This window comes from Camponotus vicinus, unplaced genomic scaffold (genome assembly GCF_025532165.1).
Source record: "Camponotus vicinus isolate PSW18456_S1 unplaced genomic scaffold, iyCamVici1.0 SCAF_1, whole genome shotgun sequence".
NCBI classification, from domain to species: Eukaryota; Metazoa; Arthropoda; class Insecta; order Hymenoptera; family Formicidae; genus Camponotus; species Camponotus vicinus.
Window position 1 is genome coordinate 38346214 of NW_028141945.1, and position 19989 is coordinate 38366202.

The following is a 19989-nucleotide window of genomic DNA, read 5'->3' on the forward strand; positions in this document are numbered from 1 at the left end:
GAACTCGCTGCAAATTCGGGCGAACTTGAAATATGCAATTGAAAGACGTGGTTGCTCCAACTTTGGTTAAACTTGCGTCGACCTCGATGTAATTTGATCACTCGAATGTAATTTGTAATCTCGTACAAGGTGAAGAGGAAAGTGTGAATATATAAACAGGTTTATGTAAAATGTAGAAGAAAAACACACCGATAACTGTGCATGCTTTTGCGATTAATTGAAATAATAAATTGATCATAAGTGCAAAATGCAATTGTTTGTAAAAGATGAAATCTTATAAATTTGCCAAAGTTCCTTGTAAAATTTTTAACTGCGTAAAATTTCTCGCGACGCGTGCGATTAATGTCTGGATATTTCTCGGAAAACGATTTCTAACTTAATTTTTACTTGTAAATTATATTATCGAACGTTTACGTCCATCAACGTGCAATTTTATTCTCTCGCTTTATTTCTTACGATTTGTGCTACCTTTGCGCGCAAACTGCCGGCAACTGCGCGTCTTCGACATTCAAAGGGAAGAAAATCGCGCCAGTAAAAACGTCATCGTAACGCGCGGTAACCGCGATAGTAATTCCAGGTTAACATCAAAATTACATACACGCCGGTGCGAAACTCTGGGATTCCGACCCGGGCTTTAGGAACACCCGCTAGATTTATAGCTGACGCTCGAACGTTTCCCCCTGGTCAGGCCCGTAGTTAGACATTCTCCGAGGGGCCCCGCTATTATTAGGCATCCAGAGAGTCCCTCCCGACCGATTCAAGCGGCAATAAATTAAACGACGCGGTTTATTTCATCTTAATTTTGCTACGCGAACGCGAGAGCGAGCGCATTACACGTTGAGAGATCAAAGCTCTCTTAAAATGTATATATCGCACAACGAAACTTTATTCGAGATTTATTTCACCGGATAATTTGTGATAATATGTTAATATCTTTGTTATCTCACTATAACAGATACTTATATCATAGGTGAAAATTCATACGTTGAATAATAAATTATATATCCGTAATTAGATTATTCAAACTAGTGCTTTTCTAGGTCATGATAAATTATACTTTGATAAATTTGAATGAATCTCTTTAAATATACATTATAATTTGGAGGAGAAGAGAGAGGGAGAATATCTAAAAGAGTTGTTCAAATTTCGACACGAAGATTATGAGAAAATACTTGTTTAATTAGTCTTTCTCGAGTCGACTAAAACTAACAATATTTATGCGAAAATAAATCACCGAGGATGTTGGATCCAAGAATTTAATTAGCAAGTCTGGAATTTTCAGTAGATACATAATTAATCCGAAGAGTATGATATGTAATCGGTACGTTTACAACTGAATCAATTTTGCGATTAATCGATGCTTCCGCGTTTATTGTATGAAAAAGTAATGGTTAGGAAAACAAAAGGAAGATGCGCGAATAACACGGTTTAACGGGATCTCTCTCTTTTACAGACACAGATGTACTGTGTCAGCTAATTCGGATAATACGGGCAGTCGAATATACAATTCGCGCTATCCAAAGTATCATCCGCGAGCGTTGTACTTTGAAATCCTACTTAGCTTGTACGCATCAATTATCACCTGCGTTCGATGTCTATTGAATATAACGTTCTATGCCGCGCGAACGTATTAAGAGATTAAAGGAATTACGCGATAATACGCTTTTACACAACATTAGAACCTTTATACATACGCGTTGGATGCAGCTCCGACGAACAAAACTTGCATATATCTCAATTTTCTTTTGTAACTTTTATTCTAATATATAATTCTTTGTAATTTCGAATTGCGGGGAGATCGCACGTAGAAATACTAAGATTGATGTGAGAAATAACGCATTATTTTTTATGAAAATTTGTAACGTCATTATAACCGTCTGGAAAGGTAATTTTTTGATATATTTTATTCGATAATAAATTTAAATTAATTTTAGATTACTTTTCGAATCTACATGTGATTTTCATATAAACGCACATAAAGAGCATTGAATTCTTTTTAAGAATTGATAGACAATGGTGATAAAATTTAACGATTCTAAAGATCATATAATTTTTAAAGATCATATAATTTTTATCAACTTTTGCATATTAGAAACAAATTTGATTTGTAAATTGGCATATATCAGGATTTTAAAATTGTATAAGTTAAAGGTGCAAAAATCTTTCTTTACACTTACAGAGAATTTAAAGATTTTAAGGAAAAAATTTTTTTGCAATATTTTTGGGAAAGTTGTTCCTAATAAAGATATCAAGATTCAAAATTATTACATATGTACTTTATATTGATAGCAATTTTAATATCGAAATTGTAGCGATTTTATATTTTAATATATAAAATGATTAAAAAAATGTAAAAATGTTTATACATATATATAACTTGTAATAGTGTTTAAAAAAATATTGGAAATTACGATTAATTATTTTTCAAAAAATCGGTAACGAGTTACTTTTATAAAATAACTTTGAAACCCTAAAAAATACAAATGATTATATGTTAGGCATTTATTCCTATCATACGCTCTTTCTCTCTACGATATAAAGAACAATAACGAAATTTCAGTAGCCATTGACATTTCGCAACGCGAGCGAAATCGCACATCAACCTTGAATTTTCTCTCGTAATTCAGAGACCCTCGCTTTTACGATTGCTATCCGTGAAATCATAAAAAAACACTCTTATTACGAGAATTACTGGCACAATCCTTGCGCTTGCGATACCGATATCAATTGGCGGATCGATTTTGCCATCATCATCATCATCATCATCATCATCGTCATCTTCGTCGTTGTCCTCGTCGACGTCGTCGTCGTCGTCATCGTCGTCCCGGATCCGGATTCACGGTTACGGGACTGTCGAGGAGCGGCAACGCAACCGTAAAATGTTACGGGCGCAAACAGTAAATACCCGCCATTATGTCTTATCGACTGTACGCACTTTACTGTCGGCGGTGCGGGAAATTGCGCCGGGCATTGCCGACGATGATTGTGAGATACCGGCGATATACGTGACCGATGGCGACGTTGTTTCGCGACATGTGCGCCTATAGAGGACGAATAACGACGACGATGACGACGACGATGATGACGACGACGACGACGATGACGACGACGACGACGTCGACGTCGACGATACCGGCGGCTCTTTCCCCCTCGTCGAATTAATTGAATCGCGGGCGCGTCCGCAATCAGCCGCGCGCATCGCCTCCAGGCGATTTTACCATCCGAATGGAAAAATCAGCATCAAGAACAAGGGGGGAGGGCTGCCCGGGAACGCCCGGGGTGGGAATCCCGTCCCGTCGCGATTTTCGAGTTTTTATTCCGCGCCGCTCTCTTTCCCTCTCAACGTCGGCGATATCATCGGCGATATCTGTCTCGTGATGTATACCCGTATCGCGCGACAATGGAGCCGCTCCGCTGGACGCATTGCGAAAATTTGCCGCGCCAAATTGCGTTTTTTAGGGGCTCGCTCGCTTCGCTACCGATAATTCGGGTCTACCGATCCGCGCTTTCGGAGCCCGGTACTTCGCAACGAATTTTTTTTCCTTTTTTTTTTACGCGCAACCAACGGTTTTACCTCGATGCCGGTAATTCGGTTCCTCGATACTTAACCGTCGAAGCTCGAGGACTCATCGAGATGGAAAATTTTATCTACTTCATAGAGATTGACAAATGGCTCGCCAGGGTAGATTAGCCGCGCACAGTTTGCTATTCTTATCCTTTTCTTACGCATCCCGCGAGGGAATAATTTTGCGTAAAAATTAAATTATACAGCTGTGTGTATCTCGTGTGCGTTGCAGTTATTTTTATACGGCTGCTTGTTGGTAAAATGCGAAATAAGAGAAAAATAATAAAGAGAAATAACGAAAAATAACAACGCGCGTATTCAATTTTAGAAATAATAAAAACACGGTAACTTAGATATGCTTGTGTTTGCGTATTCTTGAAAAAAAAATAATAAAAATCCACCAACCTATACAAACATTCGTTGCAATTGCAGCTGTATTTATATAGGTTGCGCAATATAAAATTACGGCATCGTCTTGTAAAATTTCTCGTATACGCGTGATTAATTGGCGAGACATTCCGTACACGCAGACACGCGTCGCGTATATCTACGTGTACGTTCGAATGAACGCTTCGATTATACATATGTGTGCGTACCTACATGCGTGTATCTCCACACTTATGCGCGTTGCGCTTAGCGCGCGGGCGTTTCAGCTGCATCTGACACGCCATTGCGCGATAACCTCGAAGTGTCTGTTCGAAGAAGTGTAGGTGGGTTAGATGTTGCAGCAGCTCGTGATGTGCACTTCGTATATATATATATATATATATATATATATATATATATATATATATATATAGTCGGCGTATTCCCCGACTTGCTATTATACTTGTCGTTTTTCCTTCTTCCAGTCGCTTTTTTTCCTCACCGCTCGCCATTAAATGTGTTCCAACATTTGTAAAACTTTGCGTCGCCGCGAAAAAATGCCAGTTCCTCTTTCTCTCTCTTCGAAATCGCGAAAATTTCACCGCGAGTTCTTGCGGGATTTTGCGAACTATTTCGCGTTATGTAATATCCGCGTTGTGTACGTACACGTATGTATACGATGCATTAACACTGCGTGAAGAATGAACGCCGACATTGTACTTTTAGTTTTCTTTCTAATTTGTCTCGTCGTTCTTTTTTTTATTTTCTCATCTGTTTTCAACGGGATCCGCATCTCTTTCGTTGCGAATCATTATCAAAATATTTTAACGTTATGAAAAATGCATACATTCTCTCTCTTGAGGACGTACTGATTGTTGACGAGTTTGTTTGTTTGAAAAGGAATGTTTAAAACCTATAGGAAAGTACATTCTTTCTTTGATTGAGTAACACACATTAACGGTATGTGAAAAGTTTATCAATCGCGTGCAATCGGGTAAATTAACCGATAAAAATGCCCGTGTGTTTACGCGAAGCATAGATACACGGATCATCGAATTATATTTATTCAGTTATCAAGGTGCAGATATAACGATAAAATGAGGGATGTTGATAAGAGAGAAATATGCAGCGAAGAAAAAGTGAAAGAATTAAATGTCGCATATAATATAAATGCCGCTTACAAGCGCTATTTTTATCTAAAAACTTCAATTTGCATGCAAATAAAGTTTTAATAGCACGCACGTTGCGATAGGAATTATTATCATTGTTCATGAATCTTTTCGAGTTAACGAATAGATGCTGCATAGCTCCACGTATTAAAAAATGTTTAATTCATAAATATTAAATAATTTAATCGGTATTCTTAATCGAAAGAAGAAGATTATTATCGCGATACTCGCAATAATATATAACAATCGGATATGTTTCCAAATTTCACGTACACTTAATTGGTCCAGGCGTTCTTTGTCATCCGCACACAGACGTTATCATTAATTCTATTTCCACGGCGAATAATTGCCCGATACATATTTTTAATTTCAGCATAATAATTATGTCTAGCGCCAAAAAAATGTTCGATCGTCGATATATTCCGCATTGCCCGTACATACCACGGGAAAGGGGGGAGGGGAAGAGGGGATGGAAATAATCTCGCGAAGAGCGCAAGCGCGATGAATTAATGAACCCGTCGATCGAAAAAAAAGGGAAAAAAAATTGAGAGAGAAAAATCCTCCCCCCCCTCTCCGCCCATATACTTGGAAGCATTATTAAATGTTTCGCGGGGATAATGTCCGCGAAAATGAGTGGTAATATTATATTAATTTATTAAAAGTGCTTTTAATTATTCCATGCTCGTTATACAACTATATACATATATATATATAGATATACCCTGACCGCGCGGCGAGCGGGGCCGAGCGAATTCGTTCCAAAAAGCTACATTTCGCCTCCGCCGCCGCCGCCGCCGCTGCCGCCGCCACCAACGCTGCAATTAAAGTCGAATGTAAACTGATAGGACGCCGCTGTTACACGAAACTCCGCGGTAATGATTACGGGAGCCGTCGTAATTTATTACTGCATGCGCGCTCGTTACTGCCATTGTGTAATACAGTGATACGTGCGATATAATTGCAAACGCTAATAAGGCCGTATCCGCTACGTCGGCCGTTTCCTCGGCCGAGTCGATTTTCTCTCGCATACGCGCAAGGAAAGAGAGAGAGAGAGAGAGAGAGAGAGAGAGAGAGAGAGAGAGAGAGAGATGGGGGAGGGAAAAAAGCGGGAGTAATCGCAAATCACTCCGATCGAAGATAATTCGAGGCGATAAATTACAACGCGCGAGTCGAATTCTTTTCACCGGGACTGATTTCACCGAGCGATTCGCGATAATCGCGCGTCCTCTCGTATCGCGTTATCAATCGGTTTCTCCCTTTTTTAGCGCAACACGCGCGGGGGATGGACCGATTGCGAGGTTCATTCATTAGCGATAGCGTAATGTCTTTTATTGGAAACACAACTCTATTAACTAATAACTGTAATCTAACTCCACCTAATGATTAATTCAGTCGTTTGGGACGCGAAACGTTACTCATACCATTTCATTGACCGACTCGTACACTGATATCATTACGCAAATTAGTTTCCAACTATCTGTTCCCCTCCACTAATCATGTGAAACAGTTTACGAATAATAATATATAATATCGTCGTTCGAGAGGCGGCACGTGTAAATGCGTGTAAATGCCCCAAAATGTTTTATTCATATATTTACATATATTTATATTTTAATTTCGCTCCAATTAAACTTGCTGTCATCGCTACATCTGTTATTTGTACTCACAATCGGTCGCTCGAGCAGCGTCAACAAGAACGGATTCCGCGTTGCTAGAGCGCGAATCTCGATCGCTCGCCGAGCGAAAATTATCCGTCTTGATGATTTACCTCGAATTGCCGTTCGCGCGCGTACCAATTAACGAAAGTCATCTCGAGAAACAGATTCAGGAACGGTAGCCAATTAGAGCGGCGGGGAATCGCGGCGGCGAGACGCTTTTCCACGTTGCTGCATCCGTCGTCGTTGTCTCGTACGAATACGACGCTTTAACACCGCGATCGTTTTAATTACCGAGGCATCGCAGCAGCCGAAAAATAACGTCGACGCGTAATCGTCAACGACGAGCGCGAGTCTTTGTAATTCTTGGATGCCGACCTTCCTTCCGTCGTCTCGATTTTCCGGCTCTCAAGCGGAAGATACGTGTCATCGTAATGTTATTCGCGCCAACAATGCTGCACCGAGGACTTTAATTATTATTAATCCTGGTGTTTTCCTCGGAAACGAGAATACGTGTCGCGCGGATGTTTGGCTAAAACGCGCTTCAGTAAGAATAAATAGCTAGCCGTACCTCTCGAAAATCGCGTTACATTCTGCCTCGAGGGGGATGCGTCGAGATAAAAAAAGATGCGTTTAAATTTATAAAAGAAGGTAAAAAAAAGAATACATTAAACGAATCTCTTTACACGAGTAATCTTGTAGCGCGGAGAACGCTCGAAAATCATTTCCAAAGGTGCTCTTTAAGTCTTGCGAGTCGCAAATGGTGTATTTTATCGCAATTAAATGTCCTTTCGCGAATTAAAGGTGAAAAGAATGCGACGGAAATGTTTTCGTGTCCTGTTTATACGTGCTTTTGAAAGAAGGATACTCTAGGGAAAAATCCGTAAATGTTGGAAAGCTGAACTAACCGTACTCTCAATGGACCATTTACATTGTGACTGTAATCTTTTTTTTGTACACGGCGGAAAATGGTCGAACAATTATAAAAATAAAGCACATTTTCCGGCTGAGAATATTTGCAGCGAGGAGAAAGTGTGCAACGAATTAACTGAGAGTTAACGCATATATGTAATGTCATTCAAAGTTTTTACAAAAAGAGAGTTTGTTTTCTATCTTTTCTTCGCTTTTGTCTTATTTAATCGTATTTCAACCGTTCTATTTTAACAAATTAATGACAATGTCGATTGAAATTGATCGTAATATTACAATGTCATCATTTTGACGTTATATTTTTTCATAAAATTATTTAGCGATATTTTGAAAGAAAAACACCTTTAATATTTAAAAAATTGTCATTTAAGAAAGTGTAAGAAAATTTTGCAACGAAAGAATGATTGCGCAAGCAAAAAAAATTTTTTTTCTTTTTCAAAAGGTTCTTGATTACGGTTATATGGCATCGATACGCTTATAAATCTATTTGTATCGAAACGGGAAAAATATTATTTAACAGAGATAATTATAATATAAATGTCTTCTTTCGCTATATTTTTTCCCATTAAAACCGAATATCGGGAAATTTATTTATGCGTTATGCGTGCTCTTTATTACACTTGTTACAAATTCTATACTTGTTAAACAGATTATCAAGAGCAGAAGAAAAAACGGAAAGTGGAGAATTATAAAAACAATTTCAATTCTTTTGAAGAAAAAGATTTCGCCATACTTTTCTCTTTCGATGCGCAGTGTGCCATCGATATTTCCATCCCTGTATATACATTGTTCGAGTACGTGATCTCGATATCTCGCTTCCTCTGTACTAGCGACGCGAAAATACCGATAGTTTTCTTTTCGCGTTTCCAAGCCAGTCGAATAACTCGCGAGGAGAAACGATCTCGTCATACTCGACGATTTCGTGGACGAGTTCCTCCGCAGCTCGGAAAGGATCGATAGTTGAGCGTCCTTGTACTACGTTGCATCCTTGGTAACGGCCGCGCCGTTCGTCGTTCTCCATCGTTCTTCTGGCGGAGGGAGCGGAGTTTTCAACAGCGGAGAACGCGCTCCAGGAACGAACGATGAGCTCAGTGTTTACGTACGTTCCATCGCCGCCGTAGACGTTGCGGCGCAACGCTGCTTTTACATCTCTTGTTCGAACGGAAGGTCGAAAGAGCGAATACCGTCGCGTCGACGAGGCGAGGCGAGGCGAGGCGAGACGAGGCGAGTCGACAGCCGCCGAAACTCGCCGAATGCCGGAGCATCGCTTACGTATGCGGGACTCATCCTGGCGCGAATGACGCACACAGTTGCAAGACGCGCTCTACGCAACGCTAAAGGTGAATTTACACGGTTGCGTCTCGATCGAATAATTTCCCCCCAAACATAAAGATGCGACGTTTCCAAAAAAGCGTCTTTAATTTAAAGAATCGCTTAAAGAAACTCACTTGAGGAAATGCAAAAGTTTCTGCGAATTTTTACGTGCAATTGATTCAAGGAGAAACGATAGAAAGATTTGTTAGGGAAATTTTTAAAAAGAGAAACATCTCTCAAATATACTTATTATTTTTTTATATTTCTATTAAAAGGATTTATAAAGAATTTTATAGGTTTTTAATACACGAAACATGTGTTTAATGTTTGCGAAAAATTGTTATTTGAAGATAAAGAGAGAAAGAGACAGCGTTTCTGGTCACTCCACGAGCACGAAAAAATGGTCTTGCAACTATAGCAATAATTTTCTGGGTGCGAAAAATTAACTGAGATAGAGATAAATGATTAAGAAATATTGTGATGTCGCACTCAATCAATCTGACTGACAGAGAGAGAATTTATATCCGAACTGTTGGTAAATTTAGAAAGAAAGTCTTTCTACGATGCCCATCCATAAATTTATATTTATCCAACACAGTTATATTTGGGATTTAAATTCGCTAAAAGTTATCATAATTTTGCTGCTATAAATTCTACGTATTACAAACAATATTCTAGCAGATGCCACAAACGGCGAAAAATTTTCGTTGTTACATCTAAAAATTTACCTACGTTAGCAACAAACATTTTTTTCAGTAAAGAGCGAGTCGTGTAAATCGGGCTTGAGCACGCCCGCGCGCGTGAATGTGCAGTATGCTAACACACAATGTATGCGCGCACAGTCATCGAAAGAGAGAGAAGGAGAGGAAGAGAGAAAAAGATGGGCGCATGAGGCACGAGGAGAGAAGTAGCGTATGTACGCGAAGGAAGCCCGTAGGTAATCGTGCGAGCAGAAACGCTGACGCAGATAAGGGAAACCCTTACGACCGCCTCTGGTATGGCTATTTATGAGCGGTGTTGCTAGTGAGATGGAAGAACGGGAGGTTTCGGCGATGGGAGCCATAAGCGAGACCCGACGGAGATCCTGCAAATTTCTCCCCGAGAAGAATTTTCTTCCCTCTTTCCTTCTTCCATTGGACGATCCCGGAGCTTCCGATTCATGGCGCCGGATCGGAGGGAGATGCGGTTAAATGGCGACCGCGAGATCCTGCGATTCGCACTTGTAACAGCCGCTAATCGCGAATGAGGAATTTAGAAAAGCTGACGCAATGGGAATATCTTGGAAAGAAATTTTTTCCCGAAGAGACATGCGCGTCATTTAAACGTCTCTTACGGGTGTCTTTAACGGAAACGGATGTCTTTGTCGAGTTTATTTCGTTACGCAATTTTGCTCTATGCGATACATAATATCAAAACAGACGGAGACCGCGTGGATAATATTTCTGGGGAACTTTGTACGAATTAATTAATCGGAATTTTTCAATAATTCGTATCTGATCATCCTGGCAGTTTTGCGAGAATTAAATTTATTTCATACTTAATTCGCGTCTAAAGACTAAGTTTGAAAGGATCGTTCGATTCGTTGCGTAACTTTTGAATAATCAATGCTCAGTTTCTCAAACGCGTAGACGTAGCATCTAAACAATGTTGCAATATTCATCGAGACGTCAATCGCCAAGATAACTTTGCAATGACGAAGTTTACAAGTCCGTGCTCGAAGTAAGAACGACCGACGAACACTAATTGTCTCGCTTCGATCGTGATTCGAGTAATTTCTTCTGTGATTTTGGATCGCCGTTGCGTTAACGACCTTAATGGAATTACGTAAACACGCGAAGCCGATGCTCCGGTGCATTAAGTAATCGAGAAACTGGAAACCTGTTTCGTTATTCTCGTAAAGCGATCAAGAATTATTTCGGCTTTTTTTATTATGATTTCGCTTACGGTGTATTTATTCTGGTTGCCTTCTAGTAGCGATAACGAAACGATTGCCATTGATTTTTGCGAGCAATCAGTCGATGACACGTCCGACGTGATCACGACGTAAGAGACTCGGATCGAATCGTTGCATCACATCGTACGTATTATTTTACTAATTCAATCGCGCGCGGATCTCCGCGGGGATCTTAATCCGATTTAACCGCCGTCGCCCGCCTTGTCGGGAGGCTCGCATTAAACTTAATTATACTCGGGACACGCCAGAAATCACCAACTTTGCGACACACTTTAAGCGTAATAAGGTAGCATTCCAAAATTAGCCACGAGAGATTAATAGCAACGTCGTCGTCGTCGTCTTCGTCGTCGTGATTACTCGCGTCTCTTTTCTCACAATCCACACCTAACGACTTCGTTGTCCCCGCCAGAAAAAGAGAACGTAACAATGTTGGCTGCGACTACCGATTTCGTAAGGCACGACCTACATACATGACACCGGGCAACGCTCGCATCCGAAATCGCGCGTCGCGAAATGCAGATTTATTTTTCGCGCGATCTCGCGCGAAGATCAGGTGTTTGTTCCGTCATGAAACGATATCTTGACGATGCAGTCTCGTGTATGCGCATACTCTCGAAGGAAACCCTGCGGATGAGTCGCACGTGACGCCTTTGCGCTACCAGCACGGTTGCCAGATTTTCCATGGTTTTCCCCCGATTTTACGAGCGACTCGACACGAACGCTATTTCGGAACACGCACAGCTTCCTGCATCTTTCTCTCTCCCCCTTCATTTCCCTTGCCTCTTTATTTTTTTTTTCATCTTGCAGTTCCTTCCCCACGTGCAACGTAAATTCTCCTCACGGATATTAGCGCAAAAGTGCCGGCAGTTTTCGTCAGGATTCTCTAGCGCGCAGGATTGAAACCGGTGTAATTTCGGCAAGGTTCAATTTTCGATACCTGGAAAATATATCTTATGCTGATTTTTTTTTTCGCGTTTTCACGATTTTACGATCAGATGTGGAGATTACTCGAACGTTAATTAAAATTGATCGAAGTTTAAGTAAAGCCATAAAGAGCCCAAGTTCAACTACCATTTCTGGTAATGGTTCGATGAAATTCGAAAGTTTCATAATCGACATTGATCAAAACTATAGTCGATCCTGCCACAAATATTAATTATCGCCAATTAAAATTTAACCGATACGTAAAGACACAGAAAATTGGTTAAGCTTCCGTTAACTAGGTTTTAATGACAGTTAAATGGTAGTGTATGACATTGAAGTCGAAAGAAAATTATAGAAATGACCGCTATTATACCGCCAACAATTTTCTTTCGCGGTCAGTATTTATCGTGACATACGTATTGATCAATCGAGCGACTTATCTCCCATGGCCTATGGGTATGGGGGAGGCCGTATTTGCAAATATTGACGCGAAAAACTTCTAATCCGGCAACGCCGGCGCCCCGAGCGGCGGCAACAAGCTGCCACAGACTGATAAAAATAAATTTGCGCCCGGAATAATCGCGGAGCTCCCTAGAGATTCGGTATGGACGGCCGGTGTGTCTAGGCGCGGTTGCGCTAATCCTAAAGACTGATACTCGATGAATTGCGCTCGTCAAGCCATTTCATCGCTAAAATAGAGCCATCTCATAATTGATTTTGCGTTGTAAAATCCAGGATCGAGACTGCCACGTCGAAAACACGTGGAAAAATTGGGCCGTCTCCATTCTAGATGAATAAAATGTCGAACAATTGAATTTTATATTGTCAGAGTAAGAGGAGAAGAGAAAGAATTTCCTCAAATGTTGATAATTATTTATATCAGATGAGTCTATAATAAACGCAATATTGAATTACACGGTTCAATTCGCATATTGCGAGCCACGGATATAATATGATCAGTTTTTCATGATATTTCAATGTTATTTTATAATTGATTTTCTTTCAAATTAACGTTATATATAAAATTATTAAATAATTAATAATTGAAACATTTGGAAATTAGATATTACAAAGAATTGAAAGAGAGAGAAAGATACATTAGTACATTTTTTTATGCCGACAAACTCTTCAGTTTACGATTTGGATTAGCTTCGAACCAGATTCCATCTTTACTGTCTATTCCGCAATGCATGCGTACGTGCGTCTGTCCGTCCGTCCGTCCGTCCGTCGATAATTACTTCCGATGCTAATATTTGTCCAACATCGCTTGCGCTTTGCAAGATCAATTAGCTATCGGAAACTTGGAACCGGTTCCAAGCTATCGATCCGAACGAGCTTGAGAATCGAGAGAGTCGGCGTCGGTTTGCTGTCGCTGTCGCCGTCGTCGTCGTGGCCGTCGTCGTCGTCGTTGTCGTCGTCGTTGTCGTTGTCGTTGTCGTCACTAATGGCGATCATTACCAGCCGCGCCGTTATCGATCTTTAAACGCGATGATTATCGGCCTTTCGCAACGTCACGCAAGTCATATTTCGAACGAAATTGAATCGATAATCGCGATATTATTAGGCGATATAATTATAGTTATTTCTAGAATATGTGTTTCGTGCTATTTTCTCCATTACGACTATAAAATAATTCTCTATGATACTTTAATATACTTTTATTAATGCTCAATACGCTAAAATATCTTTAAACTTTCGAGATTCTCTCTAGTATCAATACTTTGAGATTATCTTGAACATTAAAAATATGCAATAATTGTTATACGTGTACACATTTTCTCTTTTTCTCTTTCTCTTTCTCGTATAAACGCGAATAAAGTTGCTATAAATCTCTCATCAACAAGTTACGGTAATAAGCTCTAACCGCGTGGCAATTATTACATCATTTATCAAGACAAAGAATGTGCAATTCCTCGTTGATGATTAAAATCTGCTTCATTAATCTGTCGCCGTACATTAATGCGCGCAAGTCCGTCTTTAATCGCATAGCTTATACATATATATATAACGCACAATTGTATTTTTGTTGCAATTCGGGTGTTAATTGATCAAGTAAAGTAATCACGTATGACCAGAGAAGGTAATCCCGTACAAATAGATATTCGCGAAACGCGCAATGTACACAATTTATGCGATCGTGGAAACGTATATTGTATATGATCCGTTTTATGCGGATAACTAATTACGTTATAATTCTAGAACCAAATGATATGTTCATCATCAATTTAATCACGTTATAATCTATATCGGATGGCAGACAGGAAGCGAGCACGCGTAACTGCGTCAGTGGTTTCCAAACTTTGCGTCACGACTCAGAATTGAGTCGCGAGAGGAACTTTTAATGAGTCCTGCTACGGAAAAATACAGATCGCATCTCCGCTCGTATAAAAAGCAATGTCACGCAGTTGCATATGAAGATATTAGCGAGGAGTTTTCTTTTCTCTTTTTGCCCTCCCATCGAAAATTCCCGCATCCGGACATTTTCAATCTTTGTATCAAAGTTAATCCTATAAGCATTCGAATCGTAATTTCGGAAAATTTGCGTCAACACAGTTTCACTCATTTTAATCCCCTCCCTGATTATCGGACGATGTTAATATTTGAAAGACGCGAAGCGAAGCACAAATAAGCGGCGAAATTTTTCGTCGTCTCGTTCGATCCAATCGTCTCTGTCTCTCTTTCTCTCTCTCTCTGTTTCAGATTTGATATCTATTTGATAAACAGTGGAAATATTAATTCATGCACACACGGTCACATCTGGGGCTTCTTCTCATTTTTCGAGCGAATATCTCCGATTTCCCGCGATATGAATTTCATGTTTGGAGAAGCCTCAGAAATCCAGCGTTGCTTTATAGCTTTATAAATCAATGGTAATATAATATCGTATAATACTCGATGTAAAGAAAAAAGAAGAATATCGTTTGATTGGGAAACGTATCATGTCAACTAAAATATAAAGTGACGATATTAATCAATTTTGAATTGCGCGAAATGCGCCCGCTGAAAGTATAAAGTTTAGATTTGATTGCCTCGTTTCGATACAAGATTTCGTGCCATTGAACTGAGGCACGTAAGCGAATGCATACAAACATACATGCATATACACAATTTAATTTATATAAAAATATATATAAAACGTTTACAAACATTTGTCAGATAATTTCTATCGAGATATCTGACTAAAATTTTTCAAGTTATTTCATTACATGGCTCACGTGTCTCAGATTTTAAATCTATAACGTTCCCATTTTACATATTTTACGTATCTTGTATAAAATGGAGAGTAAATGGAATACGCGATGTGTATTACAATCTTAATCTTTCGAATATTTTTACAATTAGTTATTTTCAGCAAAAATTTTGTAGACCCTGCATCGACTCGAATTAATCGACCATTATTTTAGTAGCCACTCGCTTATCAAGCATGAAACGTCAATGACATTGATAATATGTTTATTTATTAATTAATTAGATAACACATATCGAAAGTAAACTTGAGCGAGCTCCGAGCTAGTCTCAGCCACGCGTGTTTTAAAAGTCGTTGCTTGTTTATCCAGAGAGCTACGCGCGATCGAGTGTGCAACTGTACGAATTGCCGCTTATAGATCATACTGCAGGAGTTCACGCTTAAAGATTACTTTTATTTAAGACACGTCGTCGCCGAAGCGCGGACGAGGACAACGAGAAAACTCTATTACCCCATTAACGTCAGATTTTATTCTGCGTTTCCATCGCGCATCTTTGCCAAGATACAAAATTTCTGAAGCGATATATATATATATACGTAGTATAACGATGTATCGTGCTCTCCGAGCGAGATGGAACGAGAGAAAAAGAGTGAGAGATGCTGTGCGAGGGAGAGACGCGTGTTACGAAACCACGGCTTGTGAGAGCCTGGAGAAGAGAGGAGAGGAACGGAGAGAAGAGGAGAGTAAAGCCCGTTGGACGAGCTCTCTGCGCGAACGGGCGTTCATTTTCTATCTCGCCTCACTCTCCCCCTTCTCCCCCTCTATTACCCTCTGTTCACTATCTCCTCCACTTTTCCTCTCTCGCTCTGCCTTTCTCTTATTCCCTCTCTCTCTATTCTTCTTTCACTTTTTCCTCCTCCATCCTCCCCCCCTCTCTCTCTCTCTCGCGTCTTTCCCCCTCGTCTCTACTTCCTCTCTTCCCTCTGCTCTTTTCGCCTTTTCTCTCTTCTGCCACCCCTCTTGAACCCCTTCGACTTGCCGTTATCATCTCGATGCTTGCCTCGGGCTAAAATAAAGAGAGAAGCGGCAGGAGGGAGAGAATAATAAAGAAGAGAGAAGAGGAAAAGAACGCGGAGCAATGAATGCGCGAAAGAAAGAAGATACAAAGGATACGAACGAAAAAAATTGACGGGAAAGGACAGAGGGAGGTAAAGGGGAAAAAAGATTCGATGAAAGATTCGTGGGGGCAGAAACGAAAAAGACAAGAAACAAAGAGAGAAGGAGAGGAGGACAATGTGAATGCGAATTTCGAATTTCGAGTTTGCGATTTAAGCGAAATTAAAGCTCGATTTTTGTAACTCGACGATTTTTTGTGGCTTGCCGCCTTTTTTTCACAATGTCCACACGCAGAAGGGGGATGACGATTTTCGTCGCTGTCGTTTCTTTTAACATCAAGTTATAAACGAAAGCGTGGAGGTTGAACGAAACCAGCAGCGTGGGTGCGTGAGCTACCGCGGAGATATTTTTGGTATCCGTGCTGCATCTCGTTTCTCGTTGCAGGTACGAGAGAGGAGATCACGTGATCTCGCGACTCGCCAGAATCGCGTTACTCTCCTTCCTCCCCCTGATTTCTCGCGCCAGGCTCAATGACATGTTTGCGAAACGGAAATGTATCCAAATTGTCATTGATTCCTTTTATATTATACTTTTCCTATTCGATGATTCACGAATGGGCGGACGTGTGAAATTTTACTCAACATTCTTTAGATAAACCGAGATGAAGAAAGAATTAAAAGCGCGTTACCGCAACATTCCTGATTCAAAATTCCTTTCGAAAATCAATACCTTATCTATCCATCCATTTTCTAAATGCAACAATGACTTATTTTAAATTACATAGATATTTGATGAATTTTTTTGAATTTTGCAAAAAAATTCGCGTCATTATACGCGCGAAATCATCGGTTTGGGCCGCTATTCGAGAAACTTTGCAGCGGCTATTCGCGCGTATAGTTAAACGACGTATGGAAGGCCCTTTCCGCGCGGAAAGCGGGCCAGTCGATGATATACGAGGGCAATTCCGTAATTGCGTATCGGTCGAATTCGCGGTCGGCGCCAACGATCGTAAAACACGATCGGCCGATATGCCGCGTGGAGCACGGGCGACGGGTGCGTTAAGTTGACGCAACAATTGCGGGTTACGGTCACGTTCGGCGGGAATAATATAATGTAATGTCGAGATAAATACTCTTGGTCCGGACAATTAAAACCGTGAGTACGACGATGTGCGCGCGCGCGGCGCGCGGAAGAATAATTGCCGCAATTTGTCGACACCTTAATATTGCACGAGGCTTAATATCCATCCTGGCCCTGTCGTAACATCGTATATTATTTCGCGGGTATAACGTGCAATTATCTTTGTCCGCTGATGGCTTAATTAACATGGTTCGAACGATTTCTAATGAGTTGTGCTTCATGGCAAATGGTTATGTGGAATCATTATAAATTGTAGCATTATTTTGATCGCTCTGCAAATTATATATCTCAATGTCCCAAACTAATCTAGTTTCTGCGATATGCTGAAAATTTCGCGTAATGAGTCAGAAGAAAATGGTGATTAGCTTAAGTATAATAGCTTCGATTACTCTTATAAAAAATATATTTGGAATTCTAATGACGACACTTTAATCTTTTGTTTCTCACAAACTTAGTAGCAATCACATATTTCAACCAGATAACAATAATAATTTAGTTCGAAAAAGAAAGAAAGGAAAAAGAATCTATTGCATTTTTATTTGCGAGATGATGTAATTATGCAAATATGTAGTCTATATATGTATAAAAAAGGTTGTATAATTGGGCAATTATCGGATCCTTCGTTGCTTTGTTCTTCTTTTTTCGTGAAACTATTAACGATAATGCGATAATACGGTCCTAACTGCCGCGACACATCATTTACAAAGCCGATAGAGACGATTTTATGCGAATGTATGCGAATCGCTAATGAGCAAGAGCTCTCCGAATCGTTGATTTTTCGCATTCTCGACGGAGATCGGTCAGGTTTGGTCCGGCGATGTTGTAATATCGCGAAAAAATGAAGAGCGCAAAATTATGCATCGGTGACCCATTTCGGCGAGGCGGCGGAATATGGAAAAAGATCGCAGGGACACATTATTTCGACGAATAACGGTGGAATAACGGATAACGAAATTTTCGTTCTATTTTCGCGATCAAACTTATGTCACAGCGAGTTTGGATAATGAAGATGGAACGTCATAATCTTATTTCATTTTCTCGTATTATAAATCTCGGTCTCTCGGTTTTATGGAAATGAATATCACCACCACATAATACGATCGCACTTATCAAATTAACCGAAGCTGTAACGCCAAGGTTTGCACCTGTCAAATAATGGCATACGTGTGACACGTTGATATTAAAGAATTAAGAAAAATTTCTCTCGCGCATTGATTATTTCAGGTCTCGTGACAAATAATTCACAACGTTATCCGTGACAACAGTCATCGATCGGATAATATAATCATAATATATATCGAAGCATAATTCATAGAGAGAGAGAGAAGAGAAAAAATCATCGTATGGCAAATGTGAAGATGTCGAAAATAAACGGAGCAATCATAATCGAGCCTTCCATCATCTTTCAGAATTCAATTTCAATATTCGCGTAGCGATAATTTAATGATCATTTCAAAAGTCTTTTATGGCGCGATCGAGAGGGACTGTAAAATATTAAATTTTTTAAGATCTCGAGTTATAACATCTGGAAAAATTCGTGCGCGTCGAGAGAAAATGATTTTCCACCCGCTGAAATATCCGAGATAATTTCCCGAAAGAAGCAGCGGAGGAAGGGGGAGGAAGGGGAGAAGAAGGCAGATATGTAATGGGATGCATGTCACCTGTCGGTTTTTTCGAGACGCTAAACGCCGTCACCGCGGCTCTTACCTGGAGCTTCATCGAAGGCGATTCGCGCGAATACCTGAGAAACTTTCGTAGGTTATTCATGTATTCCGTAAGTTTGGAATATATGAATAACTATGCCGGCGCGATGGAATGAGAGCAAAGAAGAGAGAAAGAAAAAGAGAGAAAGCGCTGGGAGGTCTCGACGATCTTATTGATAAGGTCGATTTATCGGCGTGGCACGATTTATCTGCGACACGTGGCCGCGCGTTTACGTTCTTCTCGCTCGTATTTCCATTCGTGTCTCTTAGCCACGATCCTCGTACCCGAAGAGACCGTCCGTACCCGCGTCCCACCCTTCGTTTCCTCCACAGGCGATATTATCCGCGACGAAACGCCCATGTCGTATGCGCCACGTGTTTTTTTCGTTTATATTTTTCGCCGTTTCCTTCATCTCTTCGCTTCCAACGAATTTTTTTCCCCATACAAAATGTAAATTGAATATCGAATTTGTCATAAGCTGACGTATTAATTATGAAAAATTGTTAATGTAATTTATCAATATAATGCTGACGTGCGTTGAAACAATTTTTTTTTAGAAATTCATATAATTGAGATTACTCTTTATAATTATTATTTAATTATTTTATGAATATTATAGTATCTTAAATATAAAAATTAATATATTTGATATTGTGCGTGTAATTTTTTTAAAACCTACAAAGAGAAAATATTACGGTAAAAATTACAATATAATTTTTATAATCGTGAAACACACGAATAAAAGAAATCACGATATTTTTATTCAATAATATTATTATATTTTTTGCACAAAGGAGTATTGTAATTATTGAAATATTTGGATGCGCAAACAAATGCATAATCGTTAATAAACAATAAAACAAATGCATAATTTAACATTTTTATGATAATAAATATCCTAACGTTATATTCCAGCTTTACAATAAATGTTGTAAAAGAGCATGTATTTTTCATGTAATTTGTA

General features: G+C 39.7%; 2 protein-coding genes across 5 annotated transcripts in view; one reads left to right on the top strand and one right to left on the bottom strand.

The window, feature by feature from the left end:
* Nucleotides 1-19989, bottom strand: part of Tdg (Thymine DNA glycosylase) — a 108672-nt gene that overhangs the window by 77282 nt on the left and 11401 nt on the right. The window contains exons 1-2 of one of the 4 annotated variants that reach the window (XM_083089873.1): nt 4434-4660; nt 4166-4257 (exon numbers count right to left, since the gene is read on the bottom strand). The exons of 1 other annotated variant lie outside the window; for it this stretch is intronic. In XM_083089873.1, coding sequence (XP_082945999.1) covers nt 4166-4236 — 71 coding nt within the window. In that variant the 5' untranslated portion in view covers nt 4237-4257; nt 4434-4660. Of the gene's footprint in view, nt 1-4161; nt 4661-19989 lie in introns of those variants that run through there. 2 more of the 4 variants (XM_083089855.1, XM_083089880.1) reach the window with 2 other exon arrangements.
* The window catches only part of Dnmt3 (DNA methyltransferase 3), a 118248-nt gene that overhangs the window by 68630 nt on the left and 29629 nt on the right, over nt 1-19989 (top strand). The gene's annotated exons all lie outside the window — the stretch shown is intronic.